The sequence below is a fragment of the Salminus brasiliensis genome, chromosome 16 (assembly GCF_030463535.1).
Source record: "Salminus brasiliensis chromosome 16, fSalBra1.hap2, whole genome shotgun sequence".
NCBI classification, from domain to species: domain Eukaryota; kingdom Metazoa; phylum Chordata; class Actinopteri; order Characiformes; family Bryconidae; genus Salminus; species Salminus brasiliensis.
Window position 1 is genome coordinate 29,043,267 of NC_132893.1, and position 26,749 is coordinate 29,070,015.

The 26,749-nt window shown below is 41.3% G+C and overlaps 1 protein-coding gene across 1 annotated transcript in view; it reads right to left on the minus strand.

The window, feature by feature from the left end:
• The window catches only part of cntfr (ciliary neurotrophic factor receptor), a 193,056-nt gene that overhangs the window by 59,881 nt on the left and 106,426 nt on the right, over window positions 1-26,749 (minus strand). Inside the window, exon 3 of the mRNA XM_072658552.1 lies at window positions 24,577-24,813. Within this exon, the coding sequence (XP_072514653.1) occupies window positions 24,577-24,813 (237 nt within the window). The remainder of the gene's footprint in view (window positions 1-24,576; window positions 24,814-26,749) is intronic.

Here is a 26,749-nt window from a genome sequence, read left to right on the forward strand (position 1 = left end):
TAGCTCTATGTATATCAATAAATATCAATTTATTGATATACAATTATATCAATTATATCAATAACTTATATTAATAACTTATAAGTTATATCAATTAATAATACAAAATATGACACTTTCTGGCTGTATTCCAAGTCAAGTTGGAACTTTTTAATCTAAAAATAAATAAATAATGATTAAATATATATATATATATATATATATTTTTTTTTATTTTTATTTTTTTTTTTTTTATATATATATACTAGATATATATAGAAATATATAATAATTTATAGTATATATGGTATAGTGTATATATATAAAATAGTAATATATATATATATATATATATATATATATATATATATATATATATATATATATATATACAGTGAGTCCAAGAAGTATTTGATCCCTTGCTGATTTTCTTCGTTGGCCCACTAATAAAGACATGATCATTCTATACTTTTAATGGTAGATGTATTCTTACATGGAGAGACAGAATATTAAAAAGAAAATCCAGAAAATAAATCTAAGGAATATATATTAATTGATTTGTATTTCATGGAGTGAAATAAGTATTTGATCCCTTAGTATTCATTAGCAGTTCTGGCTTTTACAGACCAGTTAGACACTCCCAATCAACTTGTTACCTGACCTGAAGCCACCTGTTCTCACTAATCACTTGTGTGAAAAACACCTGTCCACAGAATCAGACAGATCACACAGATTTCAAGTCTCCAACATGGGTAAAACCAAAGAGCTGTCACAGGACCTCAGAGTCAGAATTGTTGACCTTCACAAAGCTGGAATGGGCTACAAAAAGATTAGTAAGGTGTTGGATGTGAAAGTAACAACTATTGGTGCAATTATCAGAAAGTTTAAAGAGTATAACATGACAATCAACAGACCTCGGCCCGGTGCTCCAAAAAAGATTTCGCCTCGTGGGGTGGCAATGATGCTGAGAACAGTCAGAAATCGTCCTGCAACCACTCGGCAGGAGTTAGCAAATGACCTGAAGGCAGCTGGGACCACAGTTTGCAAGGAAACAATTGGCAACACTTTGCGCAACAATGGATTCACATCCTGCAGTGCCCGAAAGGTACCCCTGCTGAAGAGAGCACATGTGGAGGCGCGCCTCAAGTATGCCAATGATCATTTGAAAGATGAACCAAGTTATTGGGAGAAGGTTTTGTGGTCAGACGAGACCAAAATTGAACTTTTTGGCCTCAACTCCACCCGCCATGTGTGGAGGAAGAAAAATGCTGCCTATGACCCCAAGAACACTGTGCCCACCGTCAAGCATGGAGGTGGAAGCATAATGTTTTGGGGGTGTTTCTCTGCCAAGGGTACAGGGCTACTTCACCGCATCACTGGGAAGATGGATGGAGCCATGTACCGCACAATCCTGAGGGACAACCTCCTCCCCTCTGCCAGGGATCTGAAAATGGGCCGTGGTTGGGTCTTCCAACATGATAACGACCCTAAACATACAGCAAAGGCTCAAGAAAAATCACATTAAGGTCATGGAGTGGCCCAGCCAGTCGCCAGACCTCAATCCGATCGAAAATCTATGGAGGGAGCTGAAGGTCAGAGTTGCCAAGCGACAGCCCACCAACCTTCATGATTTAGAGAGGATCTGCAAAGAAGAGAGGGCCAAAATTCCCCCTGGTGTGTGTGCTAAACTTGTGGTTAACTACAACAAACGTCTCACCGCTGTGCTTGCAAACAAAGGCTTTGCCACTAAGTATTGAGTGTGTTTGGCAAGAGGGATCAAATACTTATTTTCCTCATTGAAATACAAATTAATTAAAATATATTCTTTAAAATTATATTCTGGATTTTTGTCTTGATATTCTGTCTCTCCATGTTAGAATATATCTACTATTAAAAGTGCAGAAGGATAGTGTCTTTATTAGTGGGCAAACAAAGAAAATCACCACGGCAAGTCTTCAGTGAATGTAATCCAACTGTTGCAATTAGGGGGGCAGGAAGATGGATAGAAGGATAGTGTCTTTATTAGTGGGCAAACAAAGAAAATCAGCAAGGGATCAAATACTTCTTGGACTCACTGTATACTAAATGGACAAAAGTTTGAAGCTAGTAACACTGCTATATGCTGGCATGCTAACCGGGAAAGAAAAGCCTTGCTTGAAAGCAGTACATAGTTGAACATCCCATAAATGATGGAGCCACAAATGGGATTACCTCCATCAAGGAGCATAATTCTACTGTGTCTTTTACACTCACCACGGCAAGTCTTCAGTGAATGTAATCCAACTGTTGCAATTAGGGGGGCAGGAAGATGGATAGAAGGATAGTGTCTTTATTAGTGGGCAAACAAAGAAAATCAGCAAGGGATCAAATACTTCTTGGACTCACTGTATACTAAATGGACAAAAGTATTGGGACATCTACACACTACACCTACAGGAGCTTTTATGACATCCCATTCTTAATCCATGGGCATTAATATGGAGTTAACAGCAGGGTTGAAGAAAATAAGCTACTTTCCTATTATGACACTAAGACCTAAGAAGTTTCACTGCAGTTCTGTAAGTTTGGTACTTAGGTAGTTTTAGACCTGCTGGTTTTATACTTCCACTCAAGTTGGTTTCACATGTCTGTTCTGAGCCCTAAGCCTCTGTTAAATATTAAATATTGTTGATGTCACAAAAAAACCTTTTGTCACAAAAACAACATAATATATCAACACCTTATAATGATTGGACCAGTAGTTATGCACCAAAATGCCTGAATGTCTGCAACCTGAAATGAAAGCTTTTTAATGACGACTTCCATTTAAAGTTTTAACGTTTTTTCTCAAGTTAATATTTTTGACAAAAAGATTTTTTGTGCGTCACAGCAATGATATTCCGATCCATTTCCACCTAATACCACTGTCAAATAAATAAATAAATGAATGACACTAAGGCACCACCTGCAAGCGGCACGTCGGTATAGCACAGTATGGAGTATCATGATGGCCTTGTGTGAGCAGAGTTTAAATGAGATTAAGCCCTCTGTGTCCACAGAGAATGCGGCAGAGGTGTTTCGAGTGAGTAGGCCGTACTTGTTTACTGTGACAGGATTTAGGCCTATTAATCCAACCATTGCTATCTTAGTCCTTATCGATATTTCTCCGAAATGACATTTCAAAAATCAATTTTTCTCCATTTTATAACAAAAGCCTGCAGCTCTGCGTCTTCCTCGCTTATGATTTCTTCCGTGTAGGAAATGCAGATTATAAACTGAGCTGGTTTTACTTTCCAGTGACCCAGAAAAGTTCCAGATCAGTTAAAAGTAACAGATAAAAGACACTCAAACTCAAAAATAAGCTGGACATGGTGGCGAAATCAGGCTATGAAGATGCTCTTGCGTCAGCTTCATAGCCACTAAAGGATCGTGTGGACAGTTCCTTTAGCCTACACATTTCACGCTAACAGAGCTTGACACGCCACACTCTGTTGTTACCCCTTTCTTTCGATCACTACTGAGAACAATCACTAAAACTATGATGAAAAAAGTCTGAAAAAAAAGAGGAGTGTTTGAAGCTAGTAACACTGCTATATACTGGCATGCTAACCGGGAAAGAAAAGCCTTGCTTGAAAGCAGTACATAGTTGAACATCCCATAAATGATGGAGCCACAAATGGGATTACCTCCATCAAGGAGCATAATTCTACTGTGTCTTTTACACTCATCACGGCAAGTCTTCAGTGAATGTAATCCAACTGTTGCAATTAGGGGGGCAGGAAGATATAAGGTCATATCAAAGGAAGCTACGCTGCTTGGAAAACAGGCATGGAATGTGACGACGCTAATTACGACGGGCAAAGCGCCGCAGCACCGAATTCCTTCTGATAATGGGACACTTTGTCCTTTCAAGCATCTCCCACTCCGACTTGTGGAATAGAAATAACTCTCACGCTCCTTTCCCATATTAACGACATGGATATTTTGCCTCCCAGTGAGAAAATGCCCTGAAAGGACTGTCAGGACCCAACTGTGAGGGGGAAAAAAAGACCTCCACAGTTGCAACAGTGGCGGTTTGCATAGTACTGGTGCGGGAATCGTACTGCTGTGTTAATTGGAGAATATAGCTTGTTAGCTTTTGAAATTTTGGAGTTGATTTTGTGCTCAGAATTTTGACGCAAAATAATAAAATCTGCCAAATGAAAACTGTGTGTTGCAAATGCAGAAATGACGACTTTATGACTCTTTGCTGTTGTTTGGCAGTCATTTTGGTTTGTATTGTGTCAGTCTATGCTTTCATTTGTTCTCTTTTTTTTTGCAATTTCTTTCCATGCTGCCAATTTTATAGCACTTTCTAACATGGCGAAACGAACGGGTTTAGGTACACGGCAGTAGATTAACTGATTGTCTGCATTTAAAATCGGACAATTATATTGTAACTAAATACTGAATTTTATAGTTTTGTAGTTTGGAAGTTTGTAGATGCATTCGCTCAAAGCTCTTGCCTACATAAATGTTTCACTTCAGCTTAAACGGCTCGCTCGAAAGGTAGGTGTGTTATCGGTTGTAGCCATTCTAAAAGCAAAGACTAAAACAATGCAAACCAAAATGACTAATGAAGTAGTCAAGCACCTTTAAACTGCACATATTTGCTGTATATTTCATGTATATTTTGAATTCGCAACATTTTGCTTATTTGATTAGCTTCTTTTGGCCCATAATGAACTCCACAGAGCTTGAATTAGAGCCAATTTTCAACTCAAGCAAAACATGTGGACCATTAGGATTAGAAAATACTACAACCTGTAATTAGTATAGAATCCTTACATTAAGGACATTCAAAGGCATTCGATTCCAGTCCTGTTAATTGCCAGGTTTATCAGGTGTGTTTGAGCAGGGAAAACAGCCAACTGTGCTAGACTCTGGCCCTCCAGCACTGGAACCGAATATGTGTGCTGTAGATTATGCAGGCGCTCTTTGAACACTCCAGACTGTATTCAGATTGCTAGTAGTAGTTTCAAGGACTTTCAGTTTAGCCTTTAGCTTTCACTCACACTCAAACAAATGTGCTACAAAGGGCTTAAAGTGATGCCATAGAAGAACCATTTTTGGTCCCATAAAGACCCATTTTTGTAAAAGTAAAACCATTTACTTTTACATGTAAAACCATTTTTTGAATGAAGAAGTTTTTATAGGCATAGAGAAGTCCATATAAAGGCTCTCCACCAAGTTTTTGCAAAAACGCTTTTCTGGACCTTGATTTTCTGAAGAATTTAAGGACCTACAAATAAGTCACTTGAAGACAAACTGAAGCACACGCATAAAAAGCCAACAACAGAGTGCTAACAGAAAAAAGCGTATGTCTCAAGACCCCAGTGAGCAAGATCAGAGGGGGATGTATTCACACACCACTCCACCATGCTGAGGCTATGGCGCTCGCCTGACAGACAGTCATTTAGGCCTTTTTAGCCCGCAGCGCCAGGCCTTTACTGAGTGCCATCAAAGCCACTAAATATGTGTATAGTCAGTGTTCACAATCATTTGTTTGATCATAATCCAAAGGGCGGCGAGTCTTACCTAATGCCTATATTCAGTGCGTCACGTTGTCACCTCAATAAGACCCATGAGAACCTTGTGAAAAGTCTGAATCTTCTCCTACACTCGGCAAAACCAATAATGTGAAACCCAGCATTATTCCACAGCAAAATTGATCACGTCTCCCACGTAATTGAACTTCGTCTCTCCAAACCGTGCGGGCTTACATAATTCATAGGGACGTTGTCCTCAAATGACTAGCCCACAGAATTCAAAAGTTAAACTCTCAATGCGAAAACGATTGGCTTTTCTCACATATGTTAAATAAACCTGCTCCCATTGCCTGCCGCTTATTATGCCATCCAGCTTTCAAAGGCTCACTTTAATCTGCATTAAAATGCAGTATAAGCCTTAAGGAGCCATATTTTTGGCTTCACATTTTTCATATCCCTTATAGTGGCCATACATTCTTTATGAATTATAATCTGGCAGTGGGAAACAGGCAACTTCTACCATTAGGAGATATTAATGTGAATGTGGGAGTGTGAGGAGGGACATATAAATATACAATTACCCTCCTCTTACATGAAATATGTATAACTCTCCTATTTCTGCGTGATGTTTTTTTTTTTGTTGTTAGATGGTATGTTCATAGTATACTATCCTCCAAAAAAATGAGTCCACAGTATGCATATAGGTAGGCAAAATGCACTGAAGTCTGGGGGAGGAAAATGCTGTCTGTGCAGGGAAAGTAAGTAATGGAGTTAAATGGACCAAAACCGGATATACAACAGATTTTATGGGGTTCAAGCACTAGTGCTGAAAAACCTATTGTTTTAGTTAGGCTTCAAGGGGTAGAAATATATGCATGCATGTCTCCTGTTGTCTGTGTATTATTTATAATGTATTGTCCTGAAAAAAAAAAAAAAGTAATGCATGTACGTGGTCGTGGCGTGGCCCAACACATGAATAAATTAAAGTGACTTTAAAGGGTCCAAGATAAAGTGCTGCAATCGTACTCAAATATGAATAGTAAAAATAATTTATACAAATATATGCCATCGAGAATATAGAAGGGTTTAAATCCCCACAGCACTCCAGCCAATAGCTCTGGGATACGTTTGAGTCACATTTCTGATCTGCAACTAATCATCTATTATCAATTCATGACCTCAGTAAAGCTCTCATCAATGTCATCAAATCCTCACAGCAATGTTCCAAAGTCTAGTGTAAGGCCTTTGCAGACAAGCAAACTAGCTCTCAAGTGTTACCCTTGATTTCAAATGCAAAGTGTCTACAAACTTTTGGACTAGGAATGTGGGCTTGGTGGGTTTCAGGTGGGCATGGGTTCTGAGTGGGTTTATATATGTGTTGTTACTGGGACCCAGTTGGGCTTCCCAAATAGGCCCCATCATTAAAGCTCATCCTAATCTCACATGGGTCCCCCTTTAGGCCCCTTGTACAGTGTATAATCCAGATGGGTCCCATGTTGGCTCTCCTAGTCCTATTATTAACCCTGGTGGGCAAATATTTGATGCCAACATGGAACCCACAGACAAAACCTGCTGGTTCTTAGTTGGGCTAACAATACAGGTCCCGCACGGGCACATTATCTGAGAGTATATATATACATATGTAGTCTAACTGTACTCTACAGACTCTGTGGCTCCTCTTCTTCATGCACTGCTCTGAGAGTTGAATTGTCATTGTCCTAATTGTTGGCAGCATGAGATAAAATGTCCTGACCACAGACCTTTTCTCTAAGAGCATATGTCTGCCAAAAAGCTAACTGGAAACTAAATATTCCAAATAATAAGGAAATCGATGTGGATGAACACTAGGCATGCTAATTAGTGGCATAATTAGGTTAGAAATAAGAGAGACTCAAATATGTAACTGACATCCATTTATCCCTGTAGAATAAATAAACAGGGCCTGTATTGAGTGCCGTATTGTATGTGTGCAGACATAAACTGAACTTCTGGAAGTAAGAGCTCTCTTTGAGAGTCCCAGCCTAGGAAATCATGGCCAAGACACGAACTGTGTATCTTCAGCCTTCCTAATGGCAGCAAAGAATGAAGCATCCACTAAAGCCTCTCTCCTAAACACAAACAGACGAGATCCAGAGTTAGCCAGCGGTGAGAAGAGTTCTCAGAGAAACACTTTTCCTGTTTTTTGGGGGGGGGGTTTTACACGTCACATAACCAATTAGCTCAAAAGACTCAGCCGGTGCCGCTTAAAGCCTTATGTAAGTCGCACCTAGCAACTAAAAACCTTTATAAGTCTGAGAAACTCACGCAATGCTATTTCAGACCTTGTCATTTACTCTTAAGAAGCTATAACCCCTGTTTAGATTTCCACACTGGGGCTTGTAAAAGTGTGCTAAATCCAAAGCCTCTGACGCATCAGTCCAATTTACAAAAGCCAAATTGTCCGTTCATCAACCTTCTTTGGTTTCTCTCTGGTCTTTGAGTCCCTGTAGAGAGGTGCTGCCAATAGAATAGGAGCACATAAACATGAACCTACCAGCATCCACTGTCTACCAACAGGACTGGACAAGAGGGGGGGACAAGAGTTCTCTGGAATGATGGTTGGTGCTTCATCCAGGACTTTTAGGTTAGGGTTTAAAGAGATGGGGATGATGAGGTGGGGTTTTTTGATCATCCAACAACCTGACCTCACTAATGCTCTTGTAGCTGTATGCAATCACATCTTCACAGCAAACCTCTGCAACATCTAGTACAAAAAGCCTTCCCTGTACTGTAGAGACAGTTACTCCAACAAAAGCAAGATACCATTAAAAATAAATAAATAAATAAAATAAATAAATAAATAAATAAATAGATAGATAAATAGGTAAGTATGTGTCCCAATACTTTGTTTTTGGGATATGCACACAGTAGTATGTGCAGCTGCTCAGACAAATGTTTTCTCATTTGTAAGAAAGTATCTAGAGATATCTACTTCGATGTACAGGTGACTGACCTAACAGGTGCTAATAAGACCTGTGTTAAAAGTTCACAATGCAGTTAGAGTCCAACAAAACTCTTGGTAAAGTCAGGGAAAAAAAAAAACTTACACTGTTACAAAAGTAGAAAAAACGAAAGAATTCTGGGCTTAGAAGTGCTGTGAGTTACACTGTAAAATACCTTTATCTCAAAGACACAAGGAAAGTTGAAAAGCACAATCACGGTTCAGCACTGTGCCTTTGAAGGATTCTACATATTTTATCACGGTAGTCGTACACGGTGCTTTACTGAACGCTGCAGAGTTTCCCCCCATTGTGCTCAGCGGTAGTTTTTCTTTTTCCCTTTGGCAGGTCGATTCATGGTATCAGGCATCCTCTTCGGGCAGAAAAACTAATAACCATTGGCATTTATAAGCAGTGATAGTGTTATCTATATCTAATGACTAATGACAAACAATTCCTTTTCATTTGAAGTTCTGCCTCTACGCTACTGAACGCTGCTTTTTTAGGTGAAGTCACTCAGTGGCTTCAGAAAAGCAGCATAGTAGAGGATACAAGTAAACAAAGCCTCTATTTCAGGGTCTGTGCTTCTTAATTATGTTTGTAATAAACTTCAACAGCATGAATATTCATTAAGCGTGACACTGTAGTCTCTGTCAGGCGGCTCTTGGGTCACTAATTGAATTGCTCATGTGCATTAGCTGCTGTTTCCAGGAGACTGTGGTGCCTGGAATTTACTTGAATGTACAGCAGTGAGAGGATAATGCACTGAAAGCACTAGAACTAGAATAAAACTCACTGTAAAAAAAGAGTTATGTAGGTTACTCAATGCTCTTAGAGGTGCTTTTAAGAACATTTGGGATTCCTAAGTGTAAAACCTGGTTTCTCAAAGAACGTATTTGAATTAGGGTTACTAGAGGATCTTTAGACTACACAGTTAAAAGGACAGGAGCTACTTGGAGCTATTTCAGTTTGGAAACTGTGGCCAAACCTCTTAAGATGCTTAAAGTAACCTTCAAGAAAGTTTTTTTTTTTTTTTTTTTTAAAGAAGGTTCCTAAAAAAAGTTCCTTAAAAGGGCATTAACCCCTGAACACTCCAAGGCTTATTACACACTAAGGAGTATTACTCAGTAACTACAGGGACTTCTGAATAGTTTAGGGACTTCTAAAGTTTTTAGCCACACTTTTGGTTCGTCGGCAGGCCTTAGGCTTTTTAAGGGGTTAGGAGGTTTCTCAACAGGTTTCTCAAACTGAATAACCTCCAAAAACACCTAAAGATCTGTCCCTTTAAAGTTTACAGTATACACTGATTAAAGAACAAGATAATTGAGGAACTTTTGGAGGTTCTTCCATTTGAAACTGTGGCTCAACCTCTTAAAGTGATTTAAAGAACCTTCAAGAAAAGGTTTTTAAAAGTACAAGGTTTTATGATGGTTCCTTAAAGCACCTTAAAAGGTTTCTCCACCGTGTCCCATAAAATAAAAACTCCAAAAATTTCTCAATGATCTTATAATTTTGTCAGTGTATGAGGAATCATCACTGTTTTCTTTCTAAGAACCTTTTCTTGAAGATTCCTTAAAGTATCTTAAGATGTTCCTCCACAGTTCTTCCACAGTTCTTCAAGGATCCTGGGTTCTTTTAATGATGTAGGTGTCCATTACACAAGTAATATACTAAGCCTGGCCTTCACTGGTCAGATCAGCTGAACTTTTACACTCATGCATATATTGATGAGTTTAATGACACTCATTAATCAAAATCACTTAGCTCCAAACATCAGAAGAGGGGGAGGATGATCAATAGAGACATCATTATGATCAAATGCACAAGAGAACGTAAGATAACCTTTCAAAGCATTCATCATGAAATGTAGACCAAGAAAACATACCCATCAGCCAAGTGCTGAAACCACACTGACAAAAGCAATGCTAGAAGCTGACCTGATCCAAAAGTGTACGGCAATAAAATACCGTACATAGATCATCATTCGCATTGATGTGATATCATGTATGTGGAAATGTGTTTTTTGCTTTGTTATCTGGTCTTGACAAGAAGAGAACGGGTTCCTCTGTTGGATCCTCTTAGGGTTTCTTCCTTCTAAGGGAGTTTTTCCTGCCACTGTTGCCACTGGTTTGCTCACTTAGGACTCAGATCTCGGAAAGGCTGCTTTTTAAAGCTACATACATACATACATACAAAGTCACGAATGTCAATATTTGTTGAAAGTGGCAAATCATGACATACAATCTGGCTTCATTATTCTGAATAAAATAAAAAAATAAATAAATAAAAAAAATAAAAAAAATATATAATATATATATATAGTATTCAATTAATTAATCACAATGCAGTGTTCATGTTGTGCTCTTCACCAGAACTGTCCTGTCAAAATCTGTCCTGGCAGATACAAAGACACTGAATTAGATCTGACCATGTATTTGTCAAAAGTTTCTAAAAAACCAAACAAACTGCTGTTTGATTGGCAGTAGCATCTCCGCTGCTTGCTGGGTCAAGGGCTCAAATCCGCCAAGAGCAGTGGCCTCGCCTTAGCAGTACACTGGGGATTTTCGAGAGGGTGTGATGTGATCTTAGATCCCTACAAAATCAGCAAAGTCATGCATGCATCCTTCAGCTCATCTTTCAGCGAGCTCTGCAGATTTCACCTCCATGCTGGGTGAAAGATTGAGTCCACGGGCCAGAATGATTTATTTTTGCATGTGATTAATTCATATCATTTACTTCGAGGGTAACACGGTTTGCTGTATTTTGTGTTGTTTGGTTGCTCTGCTCTGCTCTGGGTTGACTGATTGATTTAATACATGTGAAAAATGTATCAACAGCATCATGGCATGCATTTATTCAGTACCACATGTTACTGTTTAGGTGACTTTTTGGCTAAGAATTGAGGTGAAAAATGCTCAGATGGCATTGAAGCTTCTCCACAACCCCGTAACTTTGCCCCATAAGAAAGACTTGGCCAGTTTTATCAGCCAGCTCATGTCATCATGACAGCTCACAGCACCCATTTAGCCTAGCCTAGCCTAGCGTACCATAGCATAACTTTGTTTTTAACACTGCAACAAGAACAATAATCATATCAGAACACTAATTATTGTTATTATTTCTGAGTCTTACTGAATAATGTTGCTGTCCTCTCAACGCGATGTGCGGTTAACAATCTGAGGAGATTTTAGCCAGGTTGGCAAGCTTTTAGCCTAGCACCCGCCTAGCACTAGCGCGCTTCCCTGGATTTGGCTTTCTTACTTGGTACTTTCCTATATAATGTGCCTTTAGCTTCAGTTTGCTTCAGCTGAGGTAGTCCAGCCAATGTTAGAGTAAGAAGACAGTAAAGGCCATTTGGCTTGCGTTAGCTTTTAGCCTAGCAAGGATCATTGCACGCTGCTTTTGAGCTCCCGTTGGAAAACAAAACATTGGTGCATGCAAAGCCGAGATCCCAAGGCCTGGTTCACGCAGCCAGGGGCACTGCCAGGGGTGTTCGGCTTCATGAAAAGGTATTACACTGGGCCCTATGACTCTAACAATACCACTAAAATACTTAATTAACACATTTTTAGGGCTCCTGTCAGTCACAAGACCTCCACCCCCATACACACATGGTAACCCATATTTCTTTTGAGTCTGGAGGTGATGAGCTGCTCTGTAGTCTCAACACCATATTCTCTTACAGTTGCCGTTGTGTTTTACTGTGGCGCAGCTTTACTTGTTGAAAGGCTTTTGCTACTGGGCGGGATTTATGTACATTTTGAGGGTGTAAGTATAATGATATAACCCGTTTTGGGGTTTTGGCATTTGCCTGTTTTCCTGTTCTGTTTTGGATATGCCAGACAACAGCGCTGGTGGTTAACAGACTGTCGCAGTTTTCCATTCTAGGGCACCTTTAAAGACATTTAATTGCTATCAGTCAAGCTACCCATTACTGTACACAAACTATTACACAGGTTATGGGTTTAGATTGCAAACATCTGCTTCTTTCAAGCAACCGAATGATTTTAGCAGGACATATGGAAGACGGTGAACGTTTATGGAGGAGTCAGGACCTTGAAGTTATCTGCTTAATAGCTGACGAAGGTGACTGTACTTTGATGGGTCTGTAGGGGAGGCCTTGACTTTGATGACTCGTCTCAATCTCCTCCCTATGCAAAATCAATAATGCCCTGTTAAAGTAATTGCCTCATTCAGATCATAAAACACCAGTGATGTAGTCCTTCATAATGACCACTCTCAGCATCCCACTGATTCTATTTCTCAGTGGCTGGGGGTACATGTGTATGTGTGTGTGTGTGTGTGTCTGCATACATATGAGCACTTGTTCAGTAAAGCAAACATAATTTCCTCTGGTACCTCTGTGTTATAGTGTAATAAGACTCTCCAGACATTTCCATCTCTTGCAGTGTAACAGTAGTCTCCTGACGCTCCTCGGAGTTAAAGCAGCAATTGCTGCATGTCTAATGGGTTCTGACTACTCTTTCCACACCTGCTTAGCAGCGGCTTCACTACATGAAGGAAAGGGAAGTCAGGCTGCTCATGAGCCAAACCTTGGTGAGAATGCACTGAAGTGATTTGAGCTAAATGGAAATGTACATATGAGACCTGGAGACACTGTAGAAATGTCTGTGAAATTTACAGGGAAATGCACGGGGCCTTTTGCAGATAATGCCTGACACCCCTCGTGTAAAGCAGTTGCCAGCATTTTACCATTAAACACAGAGAAATATATATATATATATATATATATATATATATATATATATATATATATATATATATATATATATATATATTATATATTTTATTATTAACACTAGTCTTTTACCGTAACATACACTGCAAGTGTGTTGTCTTATAGTAAACATTGCTGGTTCACGTTGGCAGACTAGGGTTCCCTGACTTTGGGCGAGACCCCTAACATACTCCTATTACATTTGCCTACTTTTCTAACATGATTCAGCTGTAAATAAGAATGTGAATAAGAGTATCGGCCAAATGCTGTAAATTTACAAATTTTATGAACGTTGCTTTCTTACTGTTTACAGTAGGTTCTGGCAACTACAGCTGCCAGCTATGTTTTTAAAACACTAATTGATTTTACTAATTGATTTTATATTTTATATTTTCCAGTCCACTTGTGTACTTGTAGGCTATGTATGAAACGTATTCAGAATTCATTTAGGTTCAAATTAATGTCCTTAAAATTAAACTATATATAGGTAATAGACTGCAGAAAAGTCATTTTTTATTTAATTAATTGTTTTGTGATGATATAAAAACAAATATATAAATTCACTTATTTAGGTTATTTAGAGTTTACACTTACAGAATTAGAATATTTTTTGTTATTCAGTCTTTACTGAACTGGGGAAATCTGCTTTTAGTCACCGTGCACCAGCGAGCTGGAGTTCACTACAAAGAACACTAAAGCTCAGCTCACTGGTGTCCCTCACTCATTTCTAACCACCTCCACACAGCCTGCAACTATTATCATTTTACTATCCTTTTGTTATTCAGTTGTTTTTTATTTTTATTCTTGCAATTGTTTTATTTTTCTTTGTCTTTTTACATTTTTACTCAATTCCCTATGCAACACCACCGTGTAACTAACGTGCATGAAGAAAAACACCAGCTACCCAACTCTGATGTATGGGCCAGCCAGTATCACAGAGAGAGCCATATACCTGTGCTCTCTCAGGCTCCTTGATCTTATTCTTTTTCATATTTAAACTGGATCATTTCTTTTTAATATCTCACACTGATCTGTTTTATGTGGAATGTTTTAAATTCTTTAAGATTGATGTTTACCTTTCCTATTCTATGTAATTCAGATTTTACTTGTGTCATTTTGGTTTCATTAATTTCATTTCATTTAGTTTAATTCATTATTTCATTTGGTTGTATTTCTAATTGTTTTTGTTCTAATTTATTTTATTAATGGAATCTCAATGTTTACTTCATCATGGTATTTACTCTTATGTTTTTGTTGTTTTTTTTATTTTAATTTGTTCATTTACCTCCACTGGTTTTAGTCAATGGTTCTAGTTGATGAAATATTAGTATATTTCCTCTTTCACTCGCTGTCTACTGTAAATACTGGGCTATGTTGAAAACGAGTGTCAGCCTCAGCCTTTTATGAATGAAAATAAAGGTGGATGGATTGATTGAAATGAGCAGGCTAAACTGCAGGCTAAATGAACTGAATCCAAGTGTTCGCAGCTTTATTCACAAAAATGGACGTACAATATGGACTAAGGGGAGAATGTTATGGTTTTGAATATTTACACTGAATATTTCACTTTCATCTCCATATTTGTATATGGGGCCCGTAAGCTTTTCAGGTTGTATGGTTGTCTGGTTCAAGGCGGGTACTAATGCAACTTGTGTTAATAGCCTTTCTACTGAGTGTAGTGTAATTTTTGTAATTGCGCTGCTTTTTAATAATTCACAGCATGGACCCAACTTTGCCCTCATTACGGCTGAGGTGAAGGAACCCCCCTGGGGAGGAGAGATATGCTCCACTAACATTAATTCTACATTATTTATACACTTGGCCGAGATCCTAATCATAATGAACGTCTCGTTTATTTTTCATCTCCAACCCAAAGGCTCCCGCATCCGGCGGAAAAAAAAAGTGGAGGCCGCCTGGCCAACAAGGCCTGCCCATCACCTTCCTTTGATGGAGAGTAATTGCGGGTTAAACCTCATTTAGAATGAGTTGAATCCTTGTGTTTGGTGTTTGAGTTTAGCCGCTCTGTCATTAATTTGTGAGTTTAAAGTGTCAAAAGGAGTGGCACTGAAGCATGAGACTGTTCCCATTATTTTATTTCACCTATCTGTGATGAGGCAGCGAGCCGAAACCTGTGAGATTCTGAAAAGGAGCAGGTCTGAAATTATTTCTCTTTTCGGGAAAGGTGATAGCACTAATCTCGACCCAGCCACACCTGCTAGCAATGGAGTTGAGATTCCTTTCTCTTTTCTCCTTTTTTTCCCAGCATGTGTCTGCATTCGCTCTGGTAATTGAATTATTTATCGTTTAACCCAGCTGTTCTCCGCATTCACTGGCAGGAAAAACAATTTCAGTGCTTCCTAGCAAACAGAGAGCCCATGACATAAACTTTGAAGATCCCCAAAGAAGCTTCTCCTGTGAGTGAGAACTAAACTAAAAGCTAAAAAGTGGTGGAGAGTGGAGAGCGAACGCCGGGATGCAGCTTGTTATTTCATCACGTAGAACTTCAAAAGCTTTTGGAGACACTTTCCCAAGCTGCCTTTGGATTGGGGCTCACTATAAAATCTTAATACCACACCCGACCGGCTTCATACGATCTCTTCTAAAGACTACACGTGCCTAATTGCCAGTACAAAGACAGAGCCGGGCTATGGGGAGCAGGAAACGCTGCCACTTGCCTCTCCTCCATGAGTGCTTCCTCTGCAGAGAGGCTCAACTGTGCCATCAGTTCACGGAGAAGCGCTTCAGCTCTTTTCTTAAGATTTTAATCAGGAAGACAAGCAATGGCAGCAAGTGGCAGCTCTTACAGAGCACACCCGTGAGATAGTGGCAGCTGAAAAATGGAGCACCTCCAGGCAGGCACGGGTGGTGGCGGGAATTTATAGTCAAGCACAATGCTTCTATGTAAAAAAACTGCACTGAGAAGCAGACTGAAATTCATCTGAGCTTAATGGAAATGGATAAATGGAAGCTGGAGATCTAGAAGTCCATGTATAGCATCTGTGTGAGTTTACGTACCAAAAGCAAAAGCCATAGTTCCTTTTTAAAGGACCATTTTCCACTTGGAACAGGCTGTTTTTGGTACTGTGCCTTTAAGACTGATATATGCAAATGATCTTTGTTCTGGTGGATCGGATTGGCTGCCCTGTATTGCTCCTTATTTGAATAAATAGAAAATTCTACAGCCACACGTGAGTCTGAAGTCACCATGCTCAATGCCATCTGGTAGATGTAGGTGTGGAACAGTGGAAGTGATTATTGGTACTGGAGCTCACGCCTATACCTCTGGGTTAAGTTTGAGTGGCACTTTTGATCTATAACTAGTCATCCATTATAAGTCATTAGTCATTGGACCTCACAAAAGCTCTCACCACCGAATGCCATCAAATACTCAGAGCAATGTTTCAAAATCGAATGCAAGGCCTTTGTAGAAGAGTGGAGGCTGAAACTACCAACCACAAACTCCCTATTATTACCCTGGATTTCAAAAGCAGCCCTGGAGGAGCAGGCGTCTACAAAATTTTGGACATATAGTGCAGCTTGTTGAACCAGGCATGTTTGAGCTAGTAGATCACCAAGTTCTGCCCCTCCAGTGACCATAATTAAAGCACCTTGAGCTAGAAGATAAGCTAAAGGTGCCATTTGAGGTGTCACAGTTTCACAGGGTGCGGCTACACGTTTTGGTACATATTTAATATCAAAATATTATAGTTATCAGTGACTGACTGTACACAAGGCTTCAGGCTCTTTTGGAAGGATTGAGTGGACGTAAATGGAGAGATCCACTGGCTGGACTTGTGAAATGTCATTTATTCTAATAAGGCCTATTCCGAGGAGATCCATAATCAGTGTGCTTCATTGTGTGTTTGAAAGTGCTGGAGCTGTGGAGCATCAGTGTGCCAAAGGCAGCACACTAGTGAGGTCAAGCACAAGGGAAATAATGGATGAGTGTGTGTCTATGTGTGTGTGTGGGTGTGTGCTGTCTATCTTTTGAAGTTAAACCTCCCTAGATAAAAAGCTTCTTCAGATTTTTTGTATCGGGGTGTTTAAACTTGAATCTATGAATGGACACACTTTATGCAGAGAGTGGGAAGGGAAGGGAAGGGAAGGGAAAGACGAGGCCACCACTCGGTATTCCGATTAAGCCAACATCAATAGCGGTGTGTTATTCCCTAATAAAACGAGCTTATCCCGAAGAACGCATGCTCGTGTTTTCATCATGTTTTGCTTCTTTTCATCTGCTGCAAGCACTTGGGATCCAGAAGAGTCGGAATTCGTCATTTTCCATTTCATCCCTCCCTTCGCATGTTTGTTTTCACTGAAAATGCACAGGAATTACACCCGGACAGGCCCTTCCGAACGCGCCCTCACTGTTTCTGTTTCTCCAGGGATCAAGTGGACACTCGGAAAGCATTCGTTAATCTGGTACGCTTCGTTGCGATGGCACACGAAGAGTGCATTGCGTAATGCTTCTAAGCTACTGTTTCCCGCTCGCTCTTCAGCCGAAGCATTCAGATGGTCTGAGTTAACGCAGATGTTTTTGGAAGGGAGGTGCCGGTTGCAGATGTTCCGCTCTGTCCTTAAGTCACATTAAGGCCACAGCAAGTGAATAGTGCTGGTGTTTACTCATTGTTCACCGCAGTCGATGCAATTATCCAGTGCCGTGGAGTTCAACGTGATGTCACCGGGAATCAGAGCCCATTCTCCAGACCTGTCTCCCTTGTTAACATTGCATCGATCAAAAAATCTTATTTCAGATTGCGACACAAATGTTGTTTTCATTTTCAGACAGGCATGTTCGGTCCGGCCTCGCATTGATGCCATTGTCGTCTACTCGTGAATTACAATACTGCCGTGGCACAGTGAAAAAAAAAGGGTTACGCCCAGGGAAATGATCCACAAAAAATGTAAATTACTTATCGATCCCTCTGCCTTTCGGTATGACATCTATCTTAAAGATGGGGACGCGTCTCACCATAACCATATTCATTTTGATTAAGATGTCAACACTTCATTTGAATTTACAGACGCTGTGTCTGGTGGGGTTTTTAGAGGAACCCCTCTCCCCTCCTCCCCGCATTCTCCACCCCACCACCTCCTCCCTCGCTTTCTCCTTCTTCATGAGTACTCACACAGGGTATAGAGGAAACAGGGGAAATTTGATTAGAGACGGAATACTAAAGGAACAGACTTGTAAATTACAGCTGAAGTTCAGCACTGCCTCTTCCCAAAGGACACGACGTGATGGAGAAAAAAAGAAAAAAAAAAAAAAATATATATATATATATATATATATATATATAAATCTGCAGCGGAAAATACAGATACACCAGTGCCCCATCTCTATAGCTCTCTTTTCTGCTCCCAAAAGGAAGACACACCAGTGGCACTTCTCGATATCTCTCTTTTCTCTGCTCCCTGTAGGAAAAAGCTCCAAAAATATGATCAGCAGAGGGGAAAAAAGTGTTGCACCACATTCAGAATGAAATTCTCAGCCTTGATTAGAATGGCTGACAAACCTATTCAATGCACTGCAGCCATTTGCCAGTATTAGCAGACTTAGGGCCACCTGTCTCCTCATAGAAGAGCGTCTACGATTGCATAGCGCCAGTATAAAAAGATACACATTCATTAGCTATTGTGCGTATGCTGCTACAGTCAATTAACCACCGGTTATCTTGCTAAGGCAGTGATCTATGTTTGAGGCTATATTTTGAACAGCTTAAGGCAAATACCCAGTTACAAAAAATAAAATCCTTATTGGGTTCTTTGGAGCAATGTCAGATGAGTGGCATTCACTCCCTCATAATTTAAAGGTTCTGCATCAATAAAAGCTGTTTCCTAGAACCATGTGTCAATGCCAAGGACTATTTAGGAACCTTTCTTTTTAAGAGTGCCAAATTGGACACTGACAAATCTATCAATTGCATTTGATATTAAGCAGCTTCGGCACAGTGAGCAATTAAAACCATTTGTCTCCTAATAAACCAGTGCGTATGACTGAATAGCACCAGTATGATGGGTGCATATTTCTTCATTAGATACTGTACATGTGCTGTTAGAGTCAATTAACTACCATCGATCTGCTACTATCTTCTTTAGGTGGTTTGGGCTGAGGCTATAGTTTCAGCATCTCACAGTATCCCTTCTAATGAATGCTTTCGGCTACTTGTAGCTTCGCCCATTGCTGACACAAATGTGCAAATGCATACACACATAGCTTGTCCAGTCCCTGTAGATAAGAAGTACTGCCAATAGAATAGGACTCTCTGGAGGAGATAAACAATAAACCCATGGCAACATGCAGCCTAATTTACATTTACGGCATTTAGCTGACGCTTTTATCCAGAGCGACTTACAAGGTTACTCGTATTACAGCGGTGGGCCAATTTAGTGTTAGGAGTCTTGCCCAAGGACTCTTATTGATGTAGCGCAGCATAGTCACCCAGACCGGGAATCGAACCCCAGCCTCCCACATCGTGTGGTAGCTCACTGGCAAGTAGTGGTGTTATCTGTTGCGCCACACCAACCACCACTAATGCCAGGAGTGGGCCAGCATTGAACCCTGTTCTCTGGAATGATGGATGGTGCTCCATCCCATACTTTTGGGATGAGCTGGAGAGCTGGGGATGAGGTGGAGTGGTGATCATCCAACATCCTGACCTCATTAACACTCTTGGCAGTAGAAAGCCATCCCTGGACAGTAGACACAGTTACTCTAACCAAAGCATGATGAAGTCTTTTTTGAATATCCTTGATTTGGGAAGAAAAGGCGGATGAGCAGGTTTCCCAACTGGTTACTTTTGCCCACCTAGTGCACTTAAACTCTTCAAGATATGAATGTCCAAAGAAATTCTTGAGTAATGCAAGCGGACCCAGTTATGGTTTAGTAAAAAAAAAAAAAAAAAAAAAAATGTTCAATGGATGTAAATCAGAGGCATGAGAGTGAATAACTGTTTAAAGACATCCAGGATTATCTCCCTACTGTAAATGTAAAATACGTCAAAGGTGCAGAGTAATCTAGAGAAGTAGGAGTAGTAACAAATCCTCCTGTTGCTGATAGGCTGACTTCCCCTTGCTTCAGTCTCCTCTTGGTGCGTTTTTATCCGGAGCTGATGTAATTAGTGTATGCTACATTTGGCTGACCCGTTCTCCACACTCCCACAGGACCCCAACAGTAAACAAAATATCAATCACGTTCAATGAAGATGGCCGTGCAGGGAGCCTTGCCTTCACAAAATACAAGCAAAAATCAAGCTTGCTGTTAAAGGAAATAGAAAAAAAAAACAGATTTGTTGAATAAATGCTAAAGAAGTAGCTATAAAAATGCAACCCATGGGGCTTGAGTATATAAAGGTTATTCTTCCTATGAACAACATTTTGTTTAGCTGTCATAAGCAATAAAGTGGAGAGAAGACATAAGTATCTCTTATAGTTTGAAAGAAGGAAATCCCAATGCTCAAAAAGTGTCAATTAGGCTTTCAATTAGGAAAGCATCAACGGATAGGCAGCAACATTAGTCTACCAAGACGTCTGGATTTCACATTCTTGATTGACCCATGCTTAAAAAAAATGTGTCATTGTGCCATAGTATGTATTCACACTTAGTGTCCCACTATAACACACTGCAGCCGTTGAATAAAGACATACGTACATTTAGTATAGCTTTACTGTCAGCCTGTCCTTTTCCATTTAATTGGTCAAGGCGGTTCGACATCGCTGTTTTATTCTTCTGAAAGCAACAATAGCAATAAAAGTTTGATGGTTCAGAACATTTACAAGCATTCCAGAGCACAGTGGTGACAACCTCAACATGTGTCCCCCTTGTGCCTCTTCGCAAGCCTCCTCCCTGACAACCACCGCAGAAAAAGCCAACACCAACACACTGACAGCGATGCAACTAGTTTCCCCAGGCCCGCTCCGTGGTCCTTGGCCCTCAGCTTTAACCGCAGCGATGACTCTAGCCGTTGGGCTTGTCTGGTCGGAAAAAAGCAGTTCTCTCCAGGGATGGACAGAACATGCCATTTTAATGGCTTTCTCTTGTTCCTCATAGCCGAATGGAGATGGGCCGCGAGAGGAAAAAGCAAACAGGATGCAGGATGCAGCGAGACCGGTGCTTTACAAGAGTAAAGTTGCTTTTTCTTTTTTTCTTTCCTTTTTCTCGCTCTCTTCATGACCTTATCCACTTTTGAGGACAGCTTTGCACCCTACACCCAGCCTTGGCGTGTGTTATTCAGAGGTTAGATTGATACCATACTTTGGTAACTCAATGACAATTCGGCCTGGGTAACTGAATCTCTCTTTCAATCATACCTCTCAAAGCTAAGCCGGAAGGAGCTCCGGAAGGAGCATTCCGGGTATGAAAAAGGCATAATAGAACCTGTGGATTATAGCTACCAGAGGGCAGAACAAAATTCCAATTTACAGAGAATATTGGGTTTCGTGAGATGTTTTGTGCTCTGAAGCTTGCAGAAATAGTTTGTCATTGAAAGGGTGAATGGCAAATGCAGAGAATCCTATTGGAACAATCGCTGGGCTGAAAAAGCAAATAAATGAAGGCGCAATAACCTCAGATAAACTCACACTGTAACTGTCAGAACTACCAGGATTCACCACCAAGTCGTATTTGCTGGTGGTTTGACAAACTTAACCACAGTTTTTAAAGAAGAACACTGACCAAAGACGCCATGGTTTGAAGATAACCCCGAGCTATAGTTGCAGGACCAGCCCTCAAAAGCACAGGCGCTCCAGGACCATGGTTTGGAACCAACTGACCCAAAGCATCCATGTCCTTGGTTGCCTTCAATTTTAGGCCTCATAATTACAGGACGACAAAGATGTCCACTCTCCAGTCTCGCAGTGGAGGCTGAGTTACAAGCTGTTGTGTTTATCACAGGCCACTGAACAGGGCTGTGGTTTTGAGGTGACGACGTGAAACACGGTAATCTGCCGGCCAGCCCACACTCATCGGTCTCCTCATCTCCTTGACTGGCGCTTCTGTGACAGGCTGAGAGTTTGACGCACATGTGGAGGGGCCTCTCCCCGGCTGTGGGATTGGGACCATGCCACTATCATTCAAGCACTTAGCTCTAGCACTTGTCTCGTTAGCTGGCTTGTGACCCAGGCATAGCGCGAGTAGCTGTTCGCCCTGTTATTCCATGTCCAGACCGCAAGAGCTCTTGCGACCAAGCATTAAAAAAGCAGCGAGCTTTGCTATCCCTCGATCACAGTGGGGTTTTTTTTTTTGGGACAGGCTGAGGCTTTTCTGGCAGTTGCTGAGTGGAAAATGTTTCTTAGAGAAAGCTGAACACAAGTAACACTGACAGGGCAAAAGGAAAAGGCCCGAGACGGTCGACGTGTAAATCCGTGCTGGCATTTGGCAAGAAAAGAAATAAATAAGCTATGCTCTTTTGAGGACGCCATTATTAATGTATGTCCCCGGCTGAGAAAGAAACATGTCTTTAAGGGAATTAGAAGCCATTAATCATGTGATTCTACCAATATTCCACGCTGACATTCTCGAAAGGCCTAGTAAACACAGAACTCCACAGCTGAGGAAGCACATTCCTCATCCTGAAGTCACGAGCAGGGCTCATCTCCTCTTCTGCTCTTCTAATTTCTCTAATTTAATTAGCGAATTTAATTGCTGTCAGAAAGTGTTACGGGTAGCATCTAGTCACCGTTATTGATTAGCAGCCTCGGCAGTCCGAAACAATTTCCTCCTGGTTGTTCAAGAGAGGAGAAAATCCTCTTTCCTTGAGACATTCCGAACTGTCCTTCAGCCACCTGCATCCATGCTGTTCGCAAGCCGCAGGGCTTAAATGACCCGGCTTGCACGGTCCTTTCGGCCAAGCAAGATAACAGTCCATTAAACTGTGTACACATTCCGACATAGATCACTCCATGTTTGCAATTTGGGCTGGAGATGGCCACTTCTTGTCTGTCAGGCTGGGAGAAATGGAGCGCGGTAACATCCTGCGCGCCGCAGCACCATCAGATGTACCGCGGCCTGCAGATGACCCTGCTCTAAGCCGCTAATCAAAGGAACGGCACATCTGGCCCTGGCTTAACGTCCAGTATGACATCACACTCCGTAGCCACTTAGGGAAGGCCCAAACACAGTCCATAAATCGCCCTGAGTTAACAGACATGGTAAGCGCTCGCACCCATTCTGACTCCCACACAGGAAGAGGTGGCTGAACATGGATGGGAAGGAGGGTTTTGAAGGGGGCTAGAGGTTTGGGAAAGGGTGGGGTGGAGATGCAGCTAACATGCAGTAAGTGTATCCAAGCCAGCGCCTCTTGGTCTTTCCCTCTTGGCGTAAGCAAGTAAAGGGCTAGTTCATGGGGAGAGGTAATATAGTAAGCTATACACTGAGTGAAAGTATGGGACAGAGAGTGAAGATGGGAGAGTTGAGGACCAGAACAGAGATAATGAGGAGAAAAAAAAAAAAAGCTGAAGCTTTAAGGCTAATGTAGCTAACAAGGGATGGAAGCTTATGGACACTAATTAGCTGAGAGGGAACTGCATGGCCAAATTACTGCTCAAGAGCACAGATAAGTTCACGTAAGTTAAAAACTTTGAGACAATCCGTTGCCCTAAGAAAATGTGTTATATTAACATTATAATTACCTTTTAAATTCCACTAAGAATGTTGCATATGTCATTTCCTAAAATTATGTACTTTTTCTAAATATGGGAACACTGTCTGGTGTTCCTCAGTCCCTCATTCGTCCCTGTAACACTGTAATTTTTCTCCTTTCCTTCCAAATTTTAGATTTTTTAGTCAACTACCCAACCCACTTGTTAGTACCCTCTATCACATGTTATGCTCCCAACACTGAGAGGGTGAGGACGGACACATGCCTCCATGCCTCCTCCAGCGCATGCACACCCAGTCACAGCCTCTTTTCGAACTGCCGTCAATGCAACCAACCAATCACCAATGTGCTCAAAAATACTTTGCTTTGATGCATTGGCTAGCAGATGGCCGGCCAGCATCCTACATGGTCATACAGAGCTAAATGACTGTCCTCCATTTCTTAAAAATGGGGGAGGGGTGCTGTTTTCAAGCTCACATGGGCCGATCACTATACTGAAGACAGCAGACTAATCCCACGCAAGATATAGGATATGTCCTATAGGATATTATCCAACGACATCCAATGACAAATCATTATGTATAAAAATAGATAAAAGTGTCACAGTTAAAAACTTTAGTAGTGGCCATCCTCAGAGCTCCTCATAGAAGGAAACTTTGGATGGCAAACTGTCTTGGCTAATTTTGGAGTACGGGTCAAATTGTGCACCTTGGCATTTCCCTGCTGTTTCATACAAGCTTTGGAAGGGCAGAAGAAAGAGAAGGGAATTCACTCACGGCCAACACGGAGTGTGATCTGGTCGCGGCGCTGAAAGTCGTCTGGGTTCTGGAAGCAGCTGTACAAGGCGTTGCTGTTCATGTCCACATCAAGGAGGGTGAGCCGTGGCCCTTCCTCCCGTCGCCGAGCCTTCACGTCCGTCCCGTTCACCTTCCACATGACCGAGGCGTCGTTGTCCAGGGAGCCGCACTGCATGGTCACGTCGCTGCCGATCCGCGCATACTGGATCCTGGCCCCTATGGAGAGAGAAAACCACAGTCAGGACTGCATCCGCTTCCTCGCTCACCTCAAACACTCTACGGTGCACTCGGATGGGGCCCGTAGGGTTCAGACCCAGATGTGCTGGCAGGCAAGAAACGCTGATTATTTGCAGCTTTAGTGGATTGTATTAAACAGTGCGAGTATAAATACACTCTTCCCTGGTGCCTTGACTGTGAACTCGGAATACAGATCCTGCCCTTTCTTTAATCTTATAATGCATTTAAATACCTCGTTTGTTTCAGAAGCGAGAATTTCACAGAGCGCTCATTATCGTACCCTATTCAGTCCCTGCTCCCTTCAAATGAAGTCTAAGAATCTGCATACTGTCAGAATCACGCAAAAACCTTGCATCTCCCTTCTTCACTTTTTGACATTTTGTTGTTATTTATTTATTTATTTATTTATTTATTTGTTTGTTTGTTTGTTTGTTTGTCATCCAGATTTTTACACATCCTTCCCAATTTTGGATAGCCAATTACCAAACCCGCTCATTAGTACTCTCCCCTTATCACATGTAATGCTTCCAACACTGGAAGGGAGGACTGACACATGCCTCGTTTGACATATGTGCAACCTTGCCACAGCCACAGTCTGGTTGGTGCTCTATCTTATTATTTTTGCGAAGAGTTGGGGAGTTAGGGGTGAGGTGGGGGTCATCCAACATCCTGACCTCACTAGGGATGCAATCACATCCTCACAACAATGCTTCAAAATCTAGTAGAAAGTCTTCCCTGGACCGTAGAGACAGTTGCTAGGATAAACCTGAAAAGTAGGATAAACGATGGATGAACAAGTGTCCCAATACTTTTGTCTATATGTGTAAGTACAACATGAGAGGGGCTGAGGGGCACTGGGTCATTCAGCCCCTGCCTTACAGTGACAGAAAGGACAGAATGGCAGGTTTGGTGATGACCAAAGGCTGTGACCATTCTTAAAAGTTGGCGATGGTGCCCATGGTGGAATGTGACAGGTTTAAATCCACCCAGATTCTGAGAGAGATAATTGCAGCTGCATTTTCACGTGCACCATCGACACAATGTGCCAGCATAGCTGATGGGGCGCCCACAACAAGATGAAAGCACACAGGTTGAGCGAAAGTAAGCTGCCCACTTTTTCTCTTTCCTCCACTGACTGACCATGCAGCTCTTATTCTCCAGGCAGTCTCTGGCTATGAATTTTGCATGCGCTCCCATGCTGTTGGAGTCTTCTGATTCTGTGCTGTAGAACAGGATCAGAAGTGAAGGCACTGCGCCAAGGCGAGAGCGAACTCCTGTTATCTGCTCCCAAACCAAACACTTCCGTATGGATTCATCCAGTCAGTTTAGCGAGATATGCTGCTATGCAAATATGATAACTTTCACAGCCTCGCTTGCTGTCCTTGTGCAGGAGTGAACAAGTGAATCAATCACTCCTTTAAAGAACGATATCTGTAACACAACTGTCAGAGATATCTTCCTCTTCGCGCTGGAGTTAAACCAAACTCCCTCCTAACTGATGAAGCCATGTTTGTGTTTTGGCCCGTGCATCCGTAGCGCCGTGTCAAGCCGGTTTAACTGTGTTTTGGCTATAAAAGAGACAGGCAAGCTGCGTGGCAAAGTGCCAGCATTCAAATTATCCTCATCTCTATTTGCCTTTTCTTCTGCCCATCTCCAAACATCTAAAGCTCCAGTTACGTTCTTATCTTGAAAGAACTGGAGGGTGGGAAAAACGTCCTGAACAGCCTCAGGAGTCTGGAACACATTCACCTTCATTGAAAAACACCTGGTCTCGGGTTTCATATCTCATACAAAAGTCCCTTATTATGCTCGGATCCATGCAATAGTAGCTTCAACAGCTTACAATGTAGCTCCATCCAGCCCACAGCGGAACGTACCTCTGCGTTACTCACACAACTGCCCAGCTACACAATAC